The sequence below is a fragment of the Canis lupus genome, chromosome 11 (assembly GCF_048164855.1).
Source record: "Canis lupus baileyi chromosome 11, mCanLup2.hap1, whole genome shotgun sequence".
NCBI classification, from domain to species: domain Eukaryota; kingdom Metazoa; phylum Chordata; class Mammalia; order Carnivora; family Canidae; genus Canis; species Canis lupus.
Window position 1 is genome coordinate 46,113,701 of NC_132848.1, and position 19,124 is coordinate 46,132,824.

At 43.2% G+C, this 19,124-nt stretch overlaps 1 protein-coding gene across 10 annotated transcripts in view; it reads left to right on the forward strand.

Annotated features, from left to right (window-relative positions):
• The first annotated feature begins 859 nt into the window (after positions 1 to 859).
• LYG1 (lysozyme g1) overlaps positions 860 to 19,124 on the forward strand; it is a 35,492-nt gene continuing 17,227 nt past the window's right edge. For 2 of the 10 annotated variants that reach the window (XM_072768025.1, XM_072768015.1), the window contains exons 1-5: positions 8,552 to 8,636; positions 9,377 to 9,449; positions 14,663 to 14,729; positions 16,853 to 16,957; positions 17,907 to 18,100. In XM_072768025.1, coding sequence (XP_072624126.1) covers positions 14,687 to 14,729; positions 16,853 to 16,957; positions 17,907 to 18,100 — 342 coding nt within the window. In that variant the 5' untranslated portion in view covers positions 8,552 to 8,636; positions 9,377 to 9,449; positions 14,663 to 14,686. Of the gene's footprint in view, positions 1,017 to 8,551; positions 8,637 to 8,672; positions 8,692 to 9,373; positions 9,693 to 14,662; positions 14,730 to 16,852; positions 16,958 to 17,906; positions 18,101 to 19,124 lie in introns of those variants that run through there. The other 8 variants (XM_072768022.1, XM_072768023.1, XM_072768016.1 and 5 more) reach the window with 8 other exon arrangements.

Genomic DNA, 19,124 nt, shown 5'->3' on the forward strand with positions numbered 1-19,124 from the left:
TCTGTATTCAATGTATGAAAAGAAATTGCATAGCTTTATTGTTCCTGATGTTTCAGCTAATCTATGGTCAGGAGCAATGGTAAGGTTCATATGATCCTAAGGTCCCTTCAAATGAATATAAAGGTTCTATAGGTACATATCAAATCAGATGAGTTTTGTTCTTTGTTCTCATTAAAATACTACAATATGTTTCCAGGATATGGAAACAGAAAAGCCCTCTTGAGCCTGCCTACCAAGTGAGTGTATGTCATATTGTATGTACTGAGCACATGCTGTGAGACTGCACCCCAAGCCTATGTCTAGGACCAGCCTCAGGGGAGGGCAAGAAGAGCTGCCAATTTTTCCCTAGGAAGCAGCAGAACACACCGCAGCATCTGCCCCATCAAGCTACTTATTATAGAAGGCCACCAGGAGCATTCCTGGACTTGAACATGTACAGTAGCATAAAACTCAAAAGGACTGGTACAGCTGAAGCTCCTACTGAATGAAGTCAACAGCATTTCTCAGGGGGGCACTGAATGCCAGTAGAAACACCCTAGACCTGAGATAACTAAAAAAATACCACACCATATTTCCATATACTCCTACTTAAAAACAATTTAGCTCATTTCAGTGAGCTAAGTAGGAGGAAGGTTTTGGTTCATTTGTCTTGTTTTGTAGGTTTTTTTCTTGTTTTACCAAAAGAAACCTAAGTATGCAAAAAGTTTTGTGATTTCCACAATAAACTATAGCAAGTCAGTTGTGTCCAAAGCCAGCTCTAATGGCCCTTTTTCAGTTCCTTTTTTCTGATTTTGTTTCTTCTGTCTGGCGTCTTTCTTCCCTGGCATCTGTGGCCAAAACTGCCCGCGGTCTAGTAAAGCTGTCAAAAATGATTGAAGAATAATGGCATCTTCACCCTTCCTTTATCTGGGAAGAGGACGCTGCTGACAGCATTGCTGGCAGCAATCTCCTTGTGAGTATGGCTTGTTTAATTGCCACCTTGAAAAGTTCCACAGGACTTAGCTGAAGATTCTTTGGTAAGTAATTTGGAGGCTCTTAGATGAAAAGGCTTTACAAATATAAGTTTATATCAGGCTTTCCTACTCTTTCCTCCTCCTTTCCTTTAGTGGGTTGCTGTGTCTAAATGTTTGCCCCTAGCTTAAAATTAGTTGATAATGTTGATTGGAGCTGGAAAGGAGAAGGTCTGAAGAATGCTAAAAATACCATGGTCATTTACAAGCATTTTCTCATTTAATCCTTAAAACTTCCCTGTGAGGTTACCACCATTTTTATAGCCAAGGATACAGGCTCAAAGAGATCAACTGTCCAAAGGTCACCCAGATCCCTGGGATCTCAAAGTCCTTGCTCTCAGCCACTCTGCTTTCCTTTCCCAGCAAAAACCAACCAACTCCAGGCATGAACTCAGGACCTGATCCTTTGTCATCTTTGAGGCAACTGCTCCATTTTTTACTCCCTTGATGCATTTTCAAGCATTTCCTCTGCTGGATTCCTCCTACTACTGTTCAGAGATGTCTTCATAGTCTCTGCTGTACAAGTAAATAATAAATACTCCTCCTTGCCTCTCAGTCTAGTTAGCACCTCATCTCACTTTCCTGAGAAAGTTGCAAAAGTGATTCTCTCTCTCCTCTAGATTTGAATAAGAAAGTATAAACCCTGGGAATTGTTGGAAGCCATCTTAAGTGATGAATAGGGGGCAGAAAGCATTAGGATAAGGTTGATACTTAAAGCAGAGTGGAGTACTGGGTATTTGCCCAAAGAAAATGAAACACTAATTTGTAAAGATATGCATTATTTATAATAGCCAAGACATGAAAGCAACCTAAGTGTTCACTGATAAATGAATGGAAAAAGAAGACGTGGTGTGTGTATTTGTGTGTGTGTATACACACACAATGGAGTATTACTGAGCCATAACAAGAACGAGATCTTGCCATTTGTGACAACATGGGTGGATCTAGAGGGTATTATGCTAAGTGAAATAAGTCAGACAGAGAAAGAAAAATACTGTATGATTTCACTTACATGTGGAATCTAAAAAACAAAACAAATGAACAAACAAAAATGCAGAAACAGAACCATAAATAGAGAGAAAAAACTGGTGGTTGTCAGAAGGGAGGGGAGTGGAGGGATGCGCAAAATGGGTGAAGAAGAGTGGGAGGTACAGGCTTCCAACTATGGAATGAGTGAGTCACAGGGTTGAAAGCACAGCATAGGGAATATAGTCATTAACATTGTAATAGTGTTGTGTGGTGACAATGGTAGGTGCACTTGTGGTGAGCAGAGCATCACGTAGAGAATCACTATGTTGTACACTTGACACTAATGTAACATTATTGTCAACTCTATTGCAATAAAAAAAAAGGAAAGAAAGCAGAATGAAGGAGCAAAAGAATTCTAAGGTGCACAACGACATTGTTGAATTGTTGAATCAAACCATCTCTGAAAAAAAAAACCATCTCTGAAACTTAGCCTACCTCTGAGCGTCCTCGTATGTAAATTAATAAATATTTATTGAGTCAAATTATCAGTTACTTACAATAGAATGAATCCTGATACTCCTGTATCACGATTACTCCTGCCTGGTATTGAGTGAATTCTGTGTAGCTAAATGCAATTAATCTCTTTTCAGTCTCATCTTCTCAACAGCATTTGACAAAGATAACACTAACTCCTTGGCTTCTGTGATATCATACTGTTGAACAAAAATTCAACTGAGTAAATTTAAAGATCTAACTGGCTTTATTCAACAATTCGTGAATCTGGCAATGTTCCCTCTGACAACAGAAGGATGCTCTGAGGAGTTGCCTAAAATGAAAGGCTTTTATAGGCAGAAAGGCATGGGACAAGGAGATTACAAGCAAAAGGGGGGGGGGGGAAGCCATGTTACTTTCCCTGATGAAAAATAGCAAATGACCTTGCTAGTGCTGATCAGGGAAGTTCCTGACTGCTTGGTTTAAAACTCCACTCCTGGGAATGGAGTGGTTAGGTTAGGTGGTAAATGCTGGGGGAGCTTAACATAAGTGACTTCATTTTGGAACTGTTGTTTCTTTTTAATGATATTCTACTGGTTTTCCCCTCCTTTATAGTCTCTCTTATTTGGGCTTCTTTTCCAGCTGTTTTTCCTCTACTTAATCCCTAAATATTGAGGTTCCTCAGGGACTGCTAAAGAGCATACTTCAATTCTCACCTGACACTTTCTTCCTAGGCAATGCCTTCTATTTTCCCGCCTTTACTTCCCTCTGTATAGCACTGACTCCCAAATTTATAGTCATCAATCCAGACCTCGCTTCTGAGCTTCAAATGCCACTGTGACATGTCTGCTAGGATGTCTCACAGCCACCTGAAACCTAACTCATTATATTAGAATATAAGCTCCACAAGGGCTAGGGCCATAGCTGTGCTGCTCACCCCTGTATGGCCCATTCCTAGCATTGTGCCTGACACAGAATAAGCTTTTTCTAAAATTTGTAAATGAATGAATGAATGAGAGATTAATAAGTGGGTAAATTAAATGATAGTACTGTTATTTGCAGATATCATTATCTTAACTCAAATTATTTTAAATAATAAGAGGAACTTAATATAATTCAATTGAAGTGTCTCTACTGAACTTGAGAACAGAAATGTGGTTAGACCTCAAGGTCATTTGGAACTGTGGTTAGGATGTGGTCAGAACTCTCTTCAATTATTACTTCTTCATTCCTCCTATGCAGCTAGCTACTTCATTTTTCTCTCTAGCTGCTTTTCTTGTTTTAATTCCTCAGACAAAATGGAGACTTTAGAACAGGGGTTGGTAAGCTTTTTCTTTTTTTAAAGATTCTATTTATTTATTCATGAGAGACACAGAGAGAGAGAGAGGCAGAGACACAGGCAGAGGGAGAAGCAGGCTCCATGCAGGGAGCCCAATGTGGGACTCGATCCCGGGTCTCCAGGATCATGCCCTGGGCCAAAGGCAGGCGCTAAACTGCTGAGCCACCCAGGGATCCCAGTAAGCTTTTTCTTAAAGGCTCAGGTAGACTTGTGACCATGTGGTCTCTATCACAAATACCTCTACCTTGTAGTGTGAAAACAGTCATAGAGGGCAGCCCTGATGGTCCAGCAGTTTGGTGCCACCTTAAGCCCGGGGTACGATCCTAGAGACCCGGGATCGAGTCCCACGTCGGGCTCCCAGCATGGAGCCTGCTTCTCCCTCTGCCTTTGTCTCTGCCTCTCTCTCTCTCTCTCTCTGTCATGAATAAATAAATAAAATCTTAAAAAAAAAAACAGTCATAGACAATATGCAAATGAATGTCCATGGCTATATTCCAATAAAATATTATTCACAAAACAAGTGATAGCCCTTGGGCTGCTGTTTACCCACTCCTGGTCTACTAACAGATATCAAATCTGATATCAAGTTAGATGTCAACTACCAACAGATAATCAAATCTACATGTCTTTTGTTTCAGTAATTAGGAGAGAAATTGGTTCCATGTGTCTCCTGGTCCAGCTCAGATTATCTTCCCATCCCTGGCCCAAGAGACTATGGCTAAGAGGCAGGGTCAAGTTGCAGATGACTACTCTCATGCTACTCCCTTGTGTTTTAGGAGAATTGAAGATGGAGGCAGTTCCTGGGAAAAGTCATGCTGCAATATTCCAGTATCTAAAACCCAATTCTTAGTTTTCTTTTGCAGAACTTCTCCACCTCTAACATTCCAGACTCAGCACCATTCTGCTTGTTGCTTATGCCCTCTCTCTTTCCCTCATCTCCTTCATCTAGTCGTGTCTCTTACTCACATCCTCGTGCAACCACCATCTCTCACTTGGTCTTCTGCAATATCTCAACTCTTGTTCACCTCCAATCTAATTGCCAGCCAGAGGATGCTTTTAAAACATAACTGTCGGGATCCCTGGGTGGCGCAGCGGTTTGGCGCCTGCCTTTGGCCCAGGGCATGATCCTGGAGACCCAGGATCGAGTCCCACGTCGGGCTCCTGGTGCATGGAGCCTGCTTCTCCCTCTGCCTGTGTCTCTGCCTCTCTCTCTCTCTCTGACTATAATAAGTAAATAAAAATTAAAAAATAAATAAAATAAATAAAATAAAACATAACTGTCATTTTTCTGCAGTGTCCCGGAGGCTTTATGGACAATGTCCCCTTAGACCACTAGGATTCTTAGGATTAGGGGATCCCTGGGTGGCTCAGCGGTTTAGTGCCTGCCTTTGGCCCAGGATGCAATCCTGGAGTCCCGGGATCGAGTCCCATGTCAGGCTCCTGGCATGGAGCCTGCTTCTCCCTCCTCCTGTGTCTCTGCTTCTCTCTCTCTCTATCATAAATAAATAAATAAATCTTAAAAAAAAAAAAGGATTAGAGGAAGCAGGTACAGTGGAGAGGAGTTGAAAGTTCATCATAGGATCTACAGGGTCCATGAGAAGCCATTTCTCAGAGACACTAATAGCAACCAAAAACAGTAACTCCACTCAGGACTGACAGTGGTTGAAAGGTTGAGTAGGGCAGGAGGCTGAAAAAACTGTAGTCCAGGAAGCACCTGCCTAAAAGAAACAGCCCAGAATTTAAGAGCTAATGCTCCTTTGCCAGCATCCAGGGGAAGAGAGAAGCTGGGTTCTTAATTCAGCTCCTCTATTCCCAAGCAAGATACTTTCCTCATCTGTCAACTCAGATGTTTAAATAAGTTGTAAAAGAGATGACATTTGCAACAGATTCTGGGATGTTTAGAGGCCACTTTTAGGCAAAAGACTTGAGCAATGGAAACCTAATCAAGGCAAAAGGCCCCACAGTGACGGAACTGATGCAACCTCGGAATAGCCAGAGGCCGTAAGTGGTCAATTACAACAAGGCACAGTTCCTAAGATTATCAAAAAAGGAGAAATTCCATATGCCCTCATACCTCCTCACCCCGTCCTAAACTGTGGCCCCCAACCACCTCCTCCCGGCAGACAGTCTCTTCTTTGCTGTCCTCCCTGAGCTCCCTTGCAGTGTATTCAATAAATTTGTATCTCCTTTGTTCTACCTTGAGTGAATTCTTTTACTGTCCACACTGCTGGCCTGCACTTAATCAGGACATCTCCACAATATGCTCAATAAATGCTTTCAACCTATATGTAGCAGAATCTTGTAATATTTATTACTTTAGGGAGGTATTAGGAAATGCCAAGGGGTACCAGGAGGAGAGAAGGATGGGGGAAAAGATATTGTTTAGGAGACATTTTAGATAAGAAATAATGTGGTTGGGAGCAGATACTTTCTGAAACTTTGGAGAGATAGATGGGCAAAGAGGATTTTTAGGAAGTTTGATGATGTGCAGAATGATTCTTGTCTTGGTACCTCTCAATATAATTTTCTGTAAAGCTATCTATTTGTTTTGGGGGATTTTGTCAATGATTTGTGTTCCTTTGGAGGGATACTATGCAGAACCCAGCCTTAAGGTAAGAGTAAGAAAGCTAAATTCATTTAAGACACAAACTCAAGCTGGGAAGATCTTGTGTCTGTGAAGTAGGCTGGGGTGGAAGTGAGGTGAGGGAGTCAGCTATTGTGATATGTAATAAGAAATATATATTTGGGTTCCATATGTTGTTGGAACATACATTTATTTGTCACATTTTGGAAGGTGAAAGTCTAAGATCGAGGTGTTGGCTGGTTGGGATTCTCTGGAGCCCTTGCTTCCCGGCTTGCAGATGGCTACCCTCTTGCTGTGTCCTCAAATGGTCTTTTCTCTATGCGGATGCATCTTGGTATCTCTTCCAATTCTTATAAAGACACCATTGGATTATTAAAACAACAACAACAACAAATATCTATTTGGTCTTTATCTCTATTCCTGGTACAGAGCTTCTAAAATCCTTGGAATTTCATAGGGATAAGGACAATAAAGGTGACTTTTATTATGTTAATGAAGTGGCTTTTAGATGCTCCAGAGGATGGAGGATAGGGCCTGCGTTGGGGAGTGGAAGACACTAATTTGTGATTAAAGCGTTGGAATTTTCAACCTCTGGGGAGGAGAGAGAGATTGAGCTTGAGTTCAAGCTACATGGCCAGTGATTTAATCAGTTGTGGTTAAGTAATGCTTCCGTAAGAACCCAAGAGGAGGAGGTTGGGAGAGCTTCCAGGTTGGTGAACATGGAGATTCAGAGACAGTAGTGCATCTGGAGAGAATATAGAAGGTCTATACCATGTACCCATACCTTGCCCTGTGAATCTCTTCCATCTGGCTGTTCCTGAGTTATATCCTTTTGTAACAAACCAGTAACGTAGTCACTATAAAATGTTTCTCTGAGTTCTGTGAGCAAATTGACCCTAAGGAGAGGTCTTCAGATCCTCAGATTTAAAGCCTATTGATTAGAAACACAGGTGACAACCTGGTCTTGCGATTGGTGTCTGATGTGGGGTAGGGGCAGTATTGTAGGACTGAGACATTAACCTGAGATCTGATGTTGTCTCTGGGTAGGTAGTGTCAGAATTGAGTTGAACCATAGAACACACAGCTGGTGTCAAAGAATTGCCTGGTATGGGAAAGAAAAAAGGCAGGTCATAGCTGGCATCAGAACTGTAAGGGCACTCATTGCTCACCTGGGTCTGGGGGCAGGACATGGAATATTTTGAGCTGTTTCCATTTAGTCTCACTTAAGTCTAAGTGCAGTAAGCTTTTCTGATACCCCACTGCCTTCTCTCTTGATATACAGGCTTTCGGAAGGAAGTGTTCATATGGGGACTGGCTGAGGACTGAACAACCCTGAGGCTTAGGTGGGCGTCATGTCTGAGGAGCTGTGGCTTGGCAACATGCTGGCTACCCACCAGGGAGAACCTTTTAGCACAGGAACGTGGGTACTGGGTGAGATCAGCCTTGGTGACTTGGTGCTTTTGCACATGGTGTCAGGACATTCCCACATTTCCTCATGCTATAATACATTTTAGTTGTTGGTGTGTGCTAGACAAAATAAAGAGAAAGGGTTTCAGTTGTTGGTAGGGATATGGTTCTTAACAGGGTTCATTATTGCTCTGTTTTTTATTGCAACTCTGCCAACAACAGAGAGGAGACCAGCATCCTCATATTCTCCTCCCTAGACTTAAATGTCAGGAACTCCCTGGGAGTCCAGGTCTGGATCATCATCTCAGCCATTGATAGAGAACAACAAAATCCTAATCCCCCAAATCTGAGCTGCAAATGCCCAGTCTGCTATTTCCCAACTCATAAGTATCCTTTAATTCATTTGTTTATTCTTTCCATATACTTTTATTGGCTATCTCCTACATTCCATTTGGGGGATACTGGAAAAGACCCAATCTTTGCTCTCAAGCTGTTTCCAGGCTAACCAAACAAGCAAACAAAAAGTGTCATGGGCCCACTGATAGAAATATTCACAGGGCTGCATGAGACATGAGCAACGCAAGCTTACCCTGGGATCCAGCACTGGGGGCCCAATCTGAATCTTGCTGGGTGAGTTTGTGGGAATTCTTCATGCCCTGACTGATTCAACAGATATTTACCGAACACCCATAATGTGCCAGGCTCTGATCTGAGCTCTGCAGACTCAGTCATAATGAAACAGCTGAGGTCATTGCCCAGGGCTTACATTCTGGTTGTGGCAGGGTGGTGGCTAGGGGAGAAGGCAGGAGATGCAGAGGACACAGATGATAAACAAGTTAGTAATGAGCAAGCCATTTATTCCACAGGTTTTATTATCTCCTATGTGTCAGGTACAGTGTTAGGTGGTAGGGTTATATTTATTTACTTGAGAGAGAGAGCACACAAGAGAGCACAAGCCGGGGGAAGGGGCAGTTACAGACATGGGGTTTGATCCCAGGAGCCTGGGATCATGAAAGGCAGACGCTTAACTGACTGAACCACCCAGATGCCCCAGGTGGTGGGGTTATAAAGACAAATGAGACACAGTCCCTGTCTCTAAGGGCATATCAGATGGGGGGAAGAGCCTGTAAGAAGAAGGCATACAGCAAATGCTGGGCTGTGTTGGAGGAAAATCAAGTCATTCAGTAGAGATGGGGCAAAGGGTGTGGTTGGTGATAGAAAGGGTTCCCTCTTTTAGTTATGAAACTCATCCCTTGGGCAATCTAGGCCAAAGAGTCCTTCCTGGAAACTTCATATAAAACCTTTTAAAGTATTTATTGAGGTAGACATTTGGGAACAAACTCTATGTACTAGACGTATATAAAAGGGCATCATTCAGCCTGTCTAAGGTGTGATTCTGCTTGACTGAAATAAAGATCAAGAATGAATTTTTGACATTCCAAATTCAATTTCTTCTTTCCTTCTTTCTTTTCCTCTTTCCTTCTTCCCTTGTTTCCCTCCTTCCCTCCTTCCTTTCTTCCCTCCCTCCTTCCCTTCTTTCCCTCTTCTTTTCTTATTTGCCTTTATTCCTAGAAGCTGGTGCAAATAAAAGCAAGTGTTGGCCTGAAAGTACCAATATAAATCCACATACTATGATCCGCCTTCTGAGGTATGGTAGGGAACTAATTGGTTAATGTCTGCAAAATGGCAGGACATTCTTGAATAAAAGGCCCTATATAAGTTCAAAGTATTTGTAATTATTGTGATTATTACTATAACTTGTGAGACTTAGCCATAAATATTTTCATAAGAGGATGAAGTCAACACTTTTAAAAAGAAGAAGCAGGACAGAGACTCTATATAAAGCGTCATGGACTGCCTGCCTCTAAGGACAAGAGGTAACAGAAGACAGGTGAGTATATGTCGGACTAGAGGCCCTTACATTCAGACTTATTTAGAAGGAAAGATCCAGTCTATGGTGATGGATTGGTAATGATTGCGTCACTTTGCTGCTAAGTAAACAAGACAGTTTGGAGTAGGATAAAACTTAAGGACTTTGCAAGGACAGCCCAAGTTATAAAAGATTATGTAGATGGTGGGATGACTTTTCCCCCCTGTTCATTGTAATTCTTATAAAAACCTAGATTTCTGGTAATGCAAGTGTATAGTTACTTTTGGATTTGTGAGCAAGTGCAAAAGAACAGAACTATATGTGCATTTAACAGAAGCTGTGATAGGCTGAATGGGATGTCTTTGCTGTGAATCCAGAGCCAAAGGATTGAGATGTTGACATTTTGTCAGATAGCAATCTGTCCCCCAGCCTTACCCTCCTGCCAGCGTTACATTAACCCCATATACATTGCATGATGGCTGTATAACAGAGCCCTATTTTCTCTGGAAGCTGTGAAAGGACAAAGGCCAATGGTCTAACTGATTAGGCTGAAGCCTGACAGAGTAAAAGCGTAGAGAGCTTCAGGAGTCTTGGCTGGAACACAGAGGCCATGATCTCTTTGATTTGATCTTTGTTTATAATGGGATATTCCCAGGATAGGTCCTAGCATTAGAAAAGGAGACTTCCTGGAGTTCTCAACTCTGGAATCCCAGATGGGCACAGAGACCTTATGGACAGAAGGAAAGGATTTGCCTGCAGAAAGTCAAGAGAAGCCATCACAACTCCAAGCTCCTTGGGGCTGGTCATCTGCTCACAATCCAAATTCAGGAAACATAACATTTTTGCAGACCATCTAACTCGGCCGAAGAGTGAGTTCAGAAGGAGCCTTACATTTGAAGCTAAAAAGTGAGATTCTTCTCCAGAAAATATGATCATAGTGGCAGAAACATTTGATATCTGTGACTGTCACTGCTACTATTTTAATTTAGGGCCTGTTGGTGCATAGCCATTGGCAGGACAATGGGTGGGGTATTGCTGTGTGCGAGGAAAGAAGGAAGGGACAGGCAGCAAGAGGGTGGATGACTAAGACGAGATGCTGCTGGAAAGGCCTATCAGCCCCCAGGGAGCAAGCAGATGGAGAGACCAGTTATCTGTAAAAGCCGAGTGGCCAGACAGTGAGGAGTGAAGAGACCTGTCTAACTGCACGTGTAGAGCAGCCCTCAGTTTTCCAGGATCCAGTAGGAGGCCATGATAGGGCAGGACACCTTCCTGGCCGGCACCTCAGGGTGCTACTACAGCACATCTTCCAGGCTGGTTGGAGGGCCCCAAGGATGTGGATTGGCTGTAGTTTAAGAGTTCTGGTGAAGACCTGGGAGAGCATTCCCAGGAAGGGAACAGGAGTTCTGTGGTGAGAGAACTGCAAAGACCAAAGACCTTTATTTCCACTTTTTCCAGGAAAATGGTTTAAGGGATGAGTAAATAGTCTATTATGTCTTATAAATCTAAACAATGCTTTGGGAATTACGAAGCACTCGGTGGAGGGAAGATGGGTAGAGACCATCAGGAACTTGAACTGGCCCCAAGGGATGCTCGGGTTGTCTATTTCCCTTTGCCCTGCCAGCAGGCTACTGCTCCAGCTTGTTGGCACCCCTGTGCTGCTTGTCACTGCTTTGCTCTCCAGGAAGGGAGAAGGGGGATGCCACCAAAGATACTGCGCTTGGCATTATGAGCACTGCACTGTCAAGGCCTTGACATTCCTTTTTAAAAAAAATATTTTATTTATTTATTTATTTATTTATTTATTTATTTATTTATTTGAGACACACACACAGAGAGGTAGAGATATTACACATTCCTCAGTGAGCCTTGGAACATACTCTGCTTTGGTTGGAGGAAGGACTAGTACACCTTTTCCACTACTCTAACCTTGAAGCCTGGGAATCTCAGAACCCTTTAGCCACCTTGAGCCATGCTCCCCATTACCTTTGTGCCAAACTCCTGTGTAAGAGAGAAAACCAAGTCAAATCCCTAAAAGCCAGGTCCTGGGCAGTATTAAACACATATGTTGCTCACTAGATGGGAGAAGTGGTAACTGGTTATCAATATGCTCTTGAGCTCACCCACTTTCTTATCCAACCATTCCTCTAACCACCTTCCACTGGTACAAAGAGGCTTGGTTCTCCCACTAGCTACCAAGTAAATACACAAATGCCTCCTAGAATAGGTCGCAGTTGACCTCAGGCAATGCTGGAGGACCTGGTCTCCTGCCCCCAAGGCCTCCACCCCCAACCCTCTGCAGGGTGTTCCCATCCTTTCTCTGGGTCCAATGAGCCTGGCTACCTGTCATTTTAAATTATTACTATCATTATAAGTAGGAGTTTGCATATAAATAGGAGACTTGACACTTTCTCATCTCTTTTGCTTCTGGGTTATTCTTGAGTGTTTCCTTTCAAACACCCAGGAAAAGATTATGTCTCAAGATAAAGGAGAGATGTTAAGGATGTCATTTAATTGTGTCTTCTACCAAGCAGTCACATGCTCCACGGATATGGTGATGTTTTTTGTTTTCCTTCCCTACAACGTGAGGTGGTTTCCCTTAGTTGAGCAGAAAATGACAGGCTCAGTGCCAACACCTGAAAGGTACAGGAACGTGGAGTTGTAGCTGGGTCTGCAGACATTCTCAGGTTCAGGCACCGGAGAGGAATAATTTATTCAACGTCTACTGAGCGCCACCCCCCCAACCCCCCTACACTGGGATGCTCAGGCCCAGGAAAAAGACTGGAGAAAGAGCCATGTAGGTACAGGAAACTCTCATATAGTCTCAAGAAAGTTTATCTTTATGGAGGCTTCTTACTGGCTTTAGGGGAAAAGCCCTGCAGAAAAGAGCATGACTGGCATCCAGATGCTAAACCGAGGGTCTTTCACTCCGCTCCTGCTTTTCTAGGGAACAAAAATACTTCCTCTTGGAAACTTCCAGGGGAAAAGGACTCTGTTTTCATTGCAACATGAAAGCTACCTCGTGGTTCCAACTAGGGAACTAAAAGTTTGGTTGAAAAGAGTCTGTGTAATTAATTAGAAAAGCAGAGTTACTTTTTGTCATGTTTTAGTTACATCGGGGAAAAAAGCATTAAGTGACAGTGGAAATAGACACAGCACATTGAAGCAACTCCAACTCTGTGACCCAACTTTATAGATGCCACAAAACATTTGTGATTAGAAGGGACCGTTGAGGCATTGCGGGAGTGTGGTCAGGGAGCGTCCATTGGTTACCTATGATTAATCTTAATGCCCCTGTGGCTCTGTGCACTCTAAACCACTATTAGAATGTCAAGGCCAAGGGGCACCTGGGTAGCTCAGTGGCTGAGCATCTGCCTTTGGCTCAGGTCGTGATCCCAGGGTACTGGGATCGAGTCCCGCGTCAGGCTCCCAAGAGGGAGTCTGCTTCTCCCTCTGCCCATGTCTCTGCCTCTCTCTCTGTGTGTGTCTTAAATAAATAAATAAATTAATTAATTAATTAATTTAAAAAAATTTTTTTAAAAAGGAATGTCAAGGCCTAGACAGTGCAGTGCTCATAATGCCAAGCGCAGTATCTTTGGTGGCATCCCCCTTCTCCCTTCCTGGAGAGCAAAGCAGTGACAAGCAGCACAGGGGTGCCAACAAGCTGGAGCAGTAGCCTGCTGGCAGGGCACAGGGAAATAGACAACCCGAGCATCCCTTGGGGCCAGTTCAAGTTCCTGGAGGTCTCTACCTATCTTCCCTCCACCGAGTGCTTCGTAATTCCCAAAGCATTGTTTAGATTTATAAGACATAATAGACTGTTTACTCATCCCTTAAACCATTTTCCTGGAAAAAGTGGAAATAAAGGTCTTTTTTGGTCTTTGCAGTTCTCTCACCACAGAACTCCTGTTCCCTTCCTGGGAATGCTCTCCCAGGTCTTCACCAGAACTCTTAAACTACAGCCAATCCACATCCTTGGGGCCCTCCAACCAGCCTGGAAGATGTGCTGTAGTAGCACCCTGAGGTGCCGGCCAGGAAGGTGTCCTGCCCTATCATGGCCTCCTACTGGATCCTGGAAAACTGAGGGCTGCTCTACACGTGCAGTTAGACAGGTCTCTTCACTCCTCACTGTCTGGCCACTCGGCTTTTACAGATAACTGGTCTCTCCATCTGCTTGCTCCCTGGGGGCTGATAGGCCTTTCCAGCAGCATCTCGTCTTAGTCATCCACCCTCTTGCTGCCTGTCCCTTCCTTCTTTCCTCGCACACAGCAATACCCCACCCATTGTCCTGCCAATGGCTATGCACCAACAGGCCCTAAATTAAAATAGTAGCAGTGACAGTCACAGATATCAAATGTTTCTGCCACTATGATCATATTTTCTGGAGAAGAATCTCACTTTTTAGCTTCAAATGTAAGGCTCCTTCTGAACTCACTCTTCGGCCGAGTTAGATGGTCTGCAAAAATGTTATGTTTCCTGAATTTGGATTGTGAGCAGATGACCCAGCCCCAAGGAGCTTGGACTTCCCTACAGTGAAAGAAAAAGAACCCAAATGAAGATAAACAGTAACACAATATTCTCCTTTTCCACATTATCTTTTGATAATGAAAAGGCTATTACTGAGATAAGGCATAGGCATCAAAAATTTGCTTTTCAGGATCTGGACTCAGGTCACTATGTTTCTCAGTGTTGAGAATCAAAGTATCCTGGCTTCCTGAACTAATTACTATCCGGTAATTCGATGGTATGGTGTGTCCCTGTGGGCCAAGCAGAAGTCTCGTCATTTTAAAATTAATTGAAAGGATGGATGGAGCCAAAGGCTTACTTTTGCTTTCTTCCTTATGATTCAAATCACTATCTTTTCTTCATTCAGCCATGGGAAAACTTATTCCTTTCTTTTTTTAACCTCTTTCCATAGAAATATTGAATATTGTTATGATGATAATTGGTGTTCTCACATCTTTGAGCTAATACTTATTCTAACATCATTTTAGGACCCATAGAGCCAGCTTATCAGTATGTCTGTGCTGTGGCTGCTTCTGGGGCTTCTGGCCCTTACTGGTGAGTGTTTAATTTTTTCCACATGACCTTGGAGATGGGAAGGATAAGCATAGGAACAGAATGATATTTCTGGTACTTAAGACTGTGGTATAGGGATCCCTGGGTGGCGCAGAGGTTTGGCGCCTGCCTTTGGCCCAGGGCGTGATCCCGGAGACCCAGGATCGAATCCCACGTCGGGCTCCCGGTGCATGGAGCCTGCTTCTCCCTCTGCCTGTGTCTCTGCCTCCCTCTCTCTCTCTGTAACTATCATAAATAAATAAAAATTAAAAAAAAAGACTGTGGTATAAAAATGTTGTTTTTCTTCTATGTTGGCCAATAAATACTGGATTTAGTAACAGCCACTGACAAATGGCCTTTTTCCAGATGCCCCACAAAAGGAGGGGGCTCTCCAGAATGCGGAGTGGCCTTATACCAGCATTGCTGGAGGCTGAACTTTAAATATACATCATCAATAAGTACTTATTTTACCTCTATAAGAACCATCTCACCAAAAGTAATTATTGAAGCTATTAATAGATCATGTATTTCCGGAGGAGGATTGAGATGTTTTACTATGTAAAAAAAAGACTAATGTAATTTCAAATAGGAAACTAGCATGGAGGGGATCAAGGATATGTGATGAAGCCAGCCACTGAGACTGAGATAGTTGCTATGCTTGAATTTCAGATTTGGTTTTAAGGTTTCTTGCAGACCAAAAGGGAAAAGTACATGTTTTTTGATAAATAAAAGAAGAAAACATTTTCCTGGTTCTAAATTCTTTTTTTTTTAAAGATTTTATTTATTTATTCATAGAGACAGAGAGAGAGAGAGAGAGAGAGAGAGAGAAAGAGAGAGAGGCAGAGACACAGGCAGAGGGAGAAGCAGGCTCCATACAGAGAGCCTGAGGTGGGACTCCATCCAGGGTCCCCAGGATCATGCCCTGGGCTGCAGGTGGCGTTAAATCGCTGCGCCACCGGCGCTGCCCTTTTTTTTTTTTTTTTTTTTAAGATTTTATTTATTTATTCATGAGAGACACAGAGAGAGAGAAGCAGAGACAGAAGCAGACGGAGAAGCAGGCTCCATGCAGGGAGCCCGACGTTGGACTCGATCCTGGGACTCCGGGATCATGTCCTGGGCCAAAGGCAGGCGCCAAGCGGCTGAGCCACCCAGGGATCCCCTGGCTCTAAATTTTAACAATTTCTAAGATGAGGTCTTACATTCATTCACTGATTGATCCATTTATTTAAGAAGTATTTTTAAATTTCTAAAAGATATTTGGGGGAATATAAGGAACTTTAAGGAGCATTTAATGTGACTCAGGGAGTGGCTACAGGGCAGGGAGCAATGAATGACATAACCCATTACAATATTAAGGGTATTTGTTACTAATTATAAAGAAAAAAACTGTACTGATTAAAAAATAAAAAAGGACACACTGGTAGGCAGTAGGTAGAGAGAGAGAGAGAGAGAGAGAGAGAGGCAAAGACAAAAAGGGAAGAAGTAGAAAGAGGGAGCCTGCACATGGAGACCTGGTCCTGTGTCCCACTACATGTCTTCCCCTCTTTGTTGTCATAGAGACCCCCCACCTAGAAGAGCATACCATCCAGAACACCACATAAAGCCACGTCTAAGTCCAAGTATCTTTACTTTGAGTCTGGGTTGAGACCCCATGGAGGCCCAAGCTTTATACATGTTTCTCCAGAATAACCATAAATATCTCACCAGACCAGCCAGGCAGAAATATTTGAGGGAGAAATATCAAGAGTTCAAATATCAAGAGTTCAATATCAAGAGTTCCTTTATCAAGATAAAGGATGAAGACTAGTTATATGGAACAGATAATCTAGTTTGATTCTAAGACATCAACTCAATGATACTGGACAGCCCAGGGCTCTGTGAGGAGTATAGCTGCTCCAACAGTGCTCATATCTTCAGGATAGGAGGTGACAACTTAGTTTGGAGGAGGTTTCTATGATAATTTCCTACTCACTGTACCATAAATTTTAAAAGTGTTTCAGTTAGAATGAAGTTCTTGTTCTTATGGATTTTGGTAAATTGCTTTGATGGCGTTTCATTCGTGGACAAAAGATGATCAAAAGTAGTCTAATTCAATGCCTAAAGCTGAAAATTTCTCAAATTTGTAGATTCATCTGAAAGCAGCAACTGGGGATGCTATGGAAACATCCGAAACGTTGAGACCCCTGGGGCGTCCTGTGGGATTGGCAAGCGTCATGGCCTGAACTACTGTGGTAGGTTACGAGCTCATTGTCCACCTCCGCTCTTCTGCTTTATCTCAGAAAGTGCCTCTTTTTGGCAGGGGTGGCTTCAACAGGATTTTGTCCTTTCCCTTGATACCCCGCACCCACATCTCCTTGTCCTTCCCCACAAATTTTGATCCTCTCAACATATCTGTTTGGTTCCCGCTATTTCCCATAGCCCTACACTACCAGGTGGCAGGATGAGTGCTGGACATGGAGTCCAAAGATCTTGTCTGAATGTGGGCTCTGATTCTTCAAGTCACTTAGTTCCCCTCTGCCTCCACTGAAAGGGGTTAAAAGTACTCACTTTATAATTTTGCTGTAAACTCTGGTCAATAGAATGTGAATGAGAGTGCATTTGAAATCACTAAAAATGCTTACAAAGTAAGCCGGCTAGCCAGGTACATTAATACTGGTTTTCATTTTTCCCAGCATCATTGTTATTTTTATAAAGGTTTAAGCTCATAGCAATTTCTGGGTGTCACTTTAGGGTGGAAAGGTGGGCAAGAGTGAACAAATCTGTTAGGGAAACTCTCCATGGACTTCTTGAAGGGGTTGGGAGACTCTTTCATATCTGGTGCTCATTGTAGCTGATGGACAGGCGCATTTTACTGGGTACCTCTGTTTGGGGTGCTTAGGATGGAGCCAGTGTGCTATGCTCGGAGAATCATCCTCCGTGGGCCAGAGCAGCCCCTGAGAGCCCAGCGAGGGGGTGCTGGAAGCCACAAAGGACATTGCCTCAGTGGATGCCAACTCAAGCTCAAAGGAAGAGAATCATACTCTCAGGTCTAGAAATGGCAGCTAGGGAGTTCAGACTGAGACATGGGCTTCTCAGTACTAGACCACTGCCCAGATCCTTGGAGTGTGATTTCTCTCCTTTTGAGCCCCCACATCAGCATAAGTCACACAAACCACATCCTTCCTTCTGTGTTTGCGTTAGGAGTTCGTGCTTCTGAAAGGCTGGCTGAAATAGACATGCCCTACCTCCTGAGATACCAGCCGGTGATTCACACTGTTGGCCAGAAGTACTGTGTGGATCCTGCAGTGATCGCTGGTGTCTTGTCCAGGGAGTCTCATGGCAGCAACGCTATGGTCAATGTGGGCAACACGGGCAACGGCATCGGGGTTGTGCAGGTAACCCTCGTCAGTTATGACATATGGCTGTTGTGCTGCATGGCACAACACTAAGGGGGCATCGTCACATTTGTTGTTGTTGACACCCTGGAGCACAGCTCCATGGGACACCGAGTGAAAGGTGCTCCCTGGAGCTGTGAGAGCCACAGCTCTCTGCCTGATACAAGCGGCAACATCACTGCTTCATTGTGAGCCATGGTTTCCTTTCAAAATCAACTGTGCTGTGTTTCCAGGATATCATCCATTGTACTCTATTCTGGACCTTTGCTCTGTTATTTTGTAGCCACATGACCTCATTCAATCTCCCTATGACTCTGTTTCCTCATCTATAAAACACCAGCCTCAGAATTATTATGAAGACTCAATGCAATGATGTGAAAATATGCTTAATATCTGGCAGATTTTCAGCAAATACTGGACTCCTTCTCTTTTGTCTTCTTTCTACACAATTCTTAGTTCTGAAGATCCAGTTTTATTTTTGCACGAATTTTTCCTGGTTTCACTTGTCTCAGAGTCTCCCAGGGAACTGGCCATTAACTCCACAATCGAATTAATTGCACACTGGGGGAATCGGTGATGGCAAGGAGACAATGGAGCTGTAATTTCTTTTCTATTGCATTTCACGTTGTTGTTGTAGTTGTTGAGAAGCCTTTACGTAGTGCAGTCACTTTTTAAGCTTTTAGGAAAATGTATTCCTCAGTGATCTTGAAACTGGCTTCCCATTAGTACTTGGAACGACACTTTGCAATTTAAAAGTACTTTCAAATACTTTATCTTATTTTGATCTGGGGACCCATCCGAAAATCTAATGAGGATGGGGTGAAGGGGAAGGCATATAATACATCCTTTCCTGGTGAGGAAGTGGTTTTACAAAGAGAGGGTCAATGCTGCAAAGTCACACGGCAGTTGGAAAATGAAGAACCAAGACCAAGAACAACATGGGTGATGTTAGGGTCAGCGTCAACTCTAATATTCTGCTCTGCCTCCTTTGTAAAATCTTGCTCTTGGGAAAAGCATGTGTCCA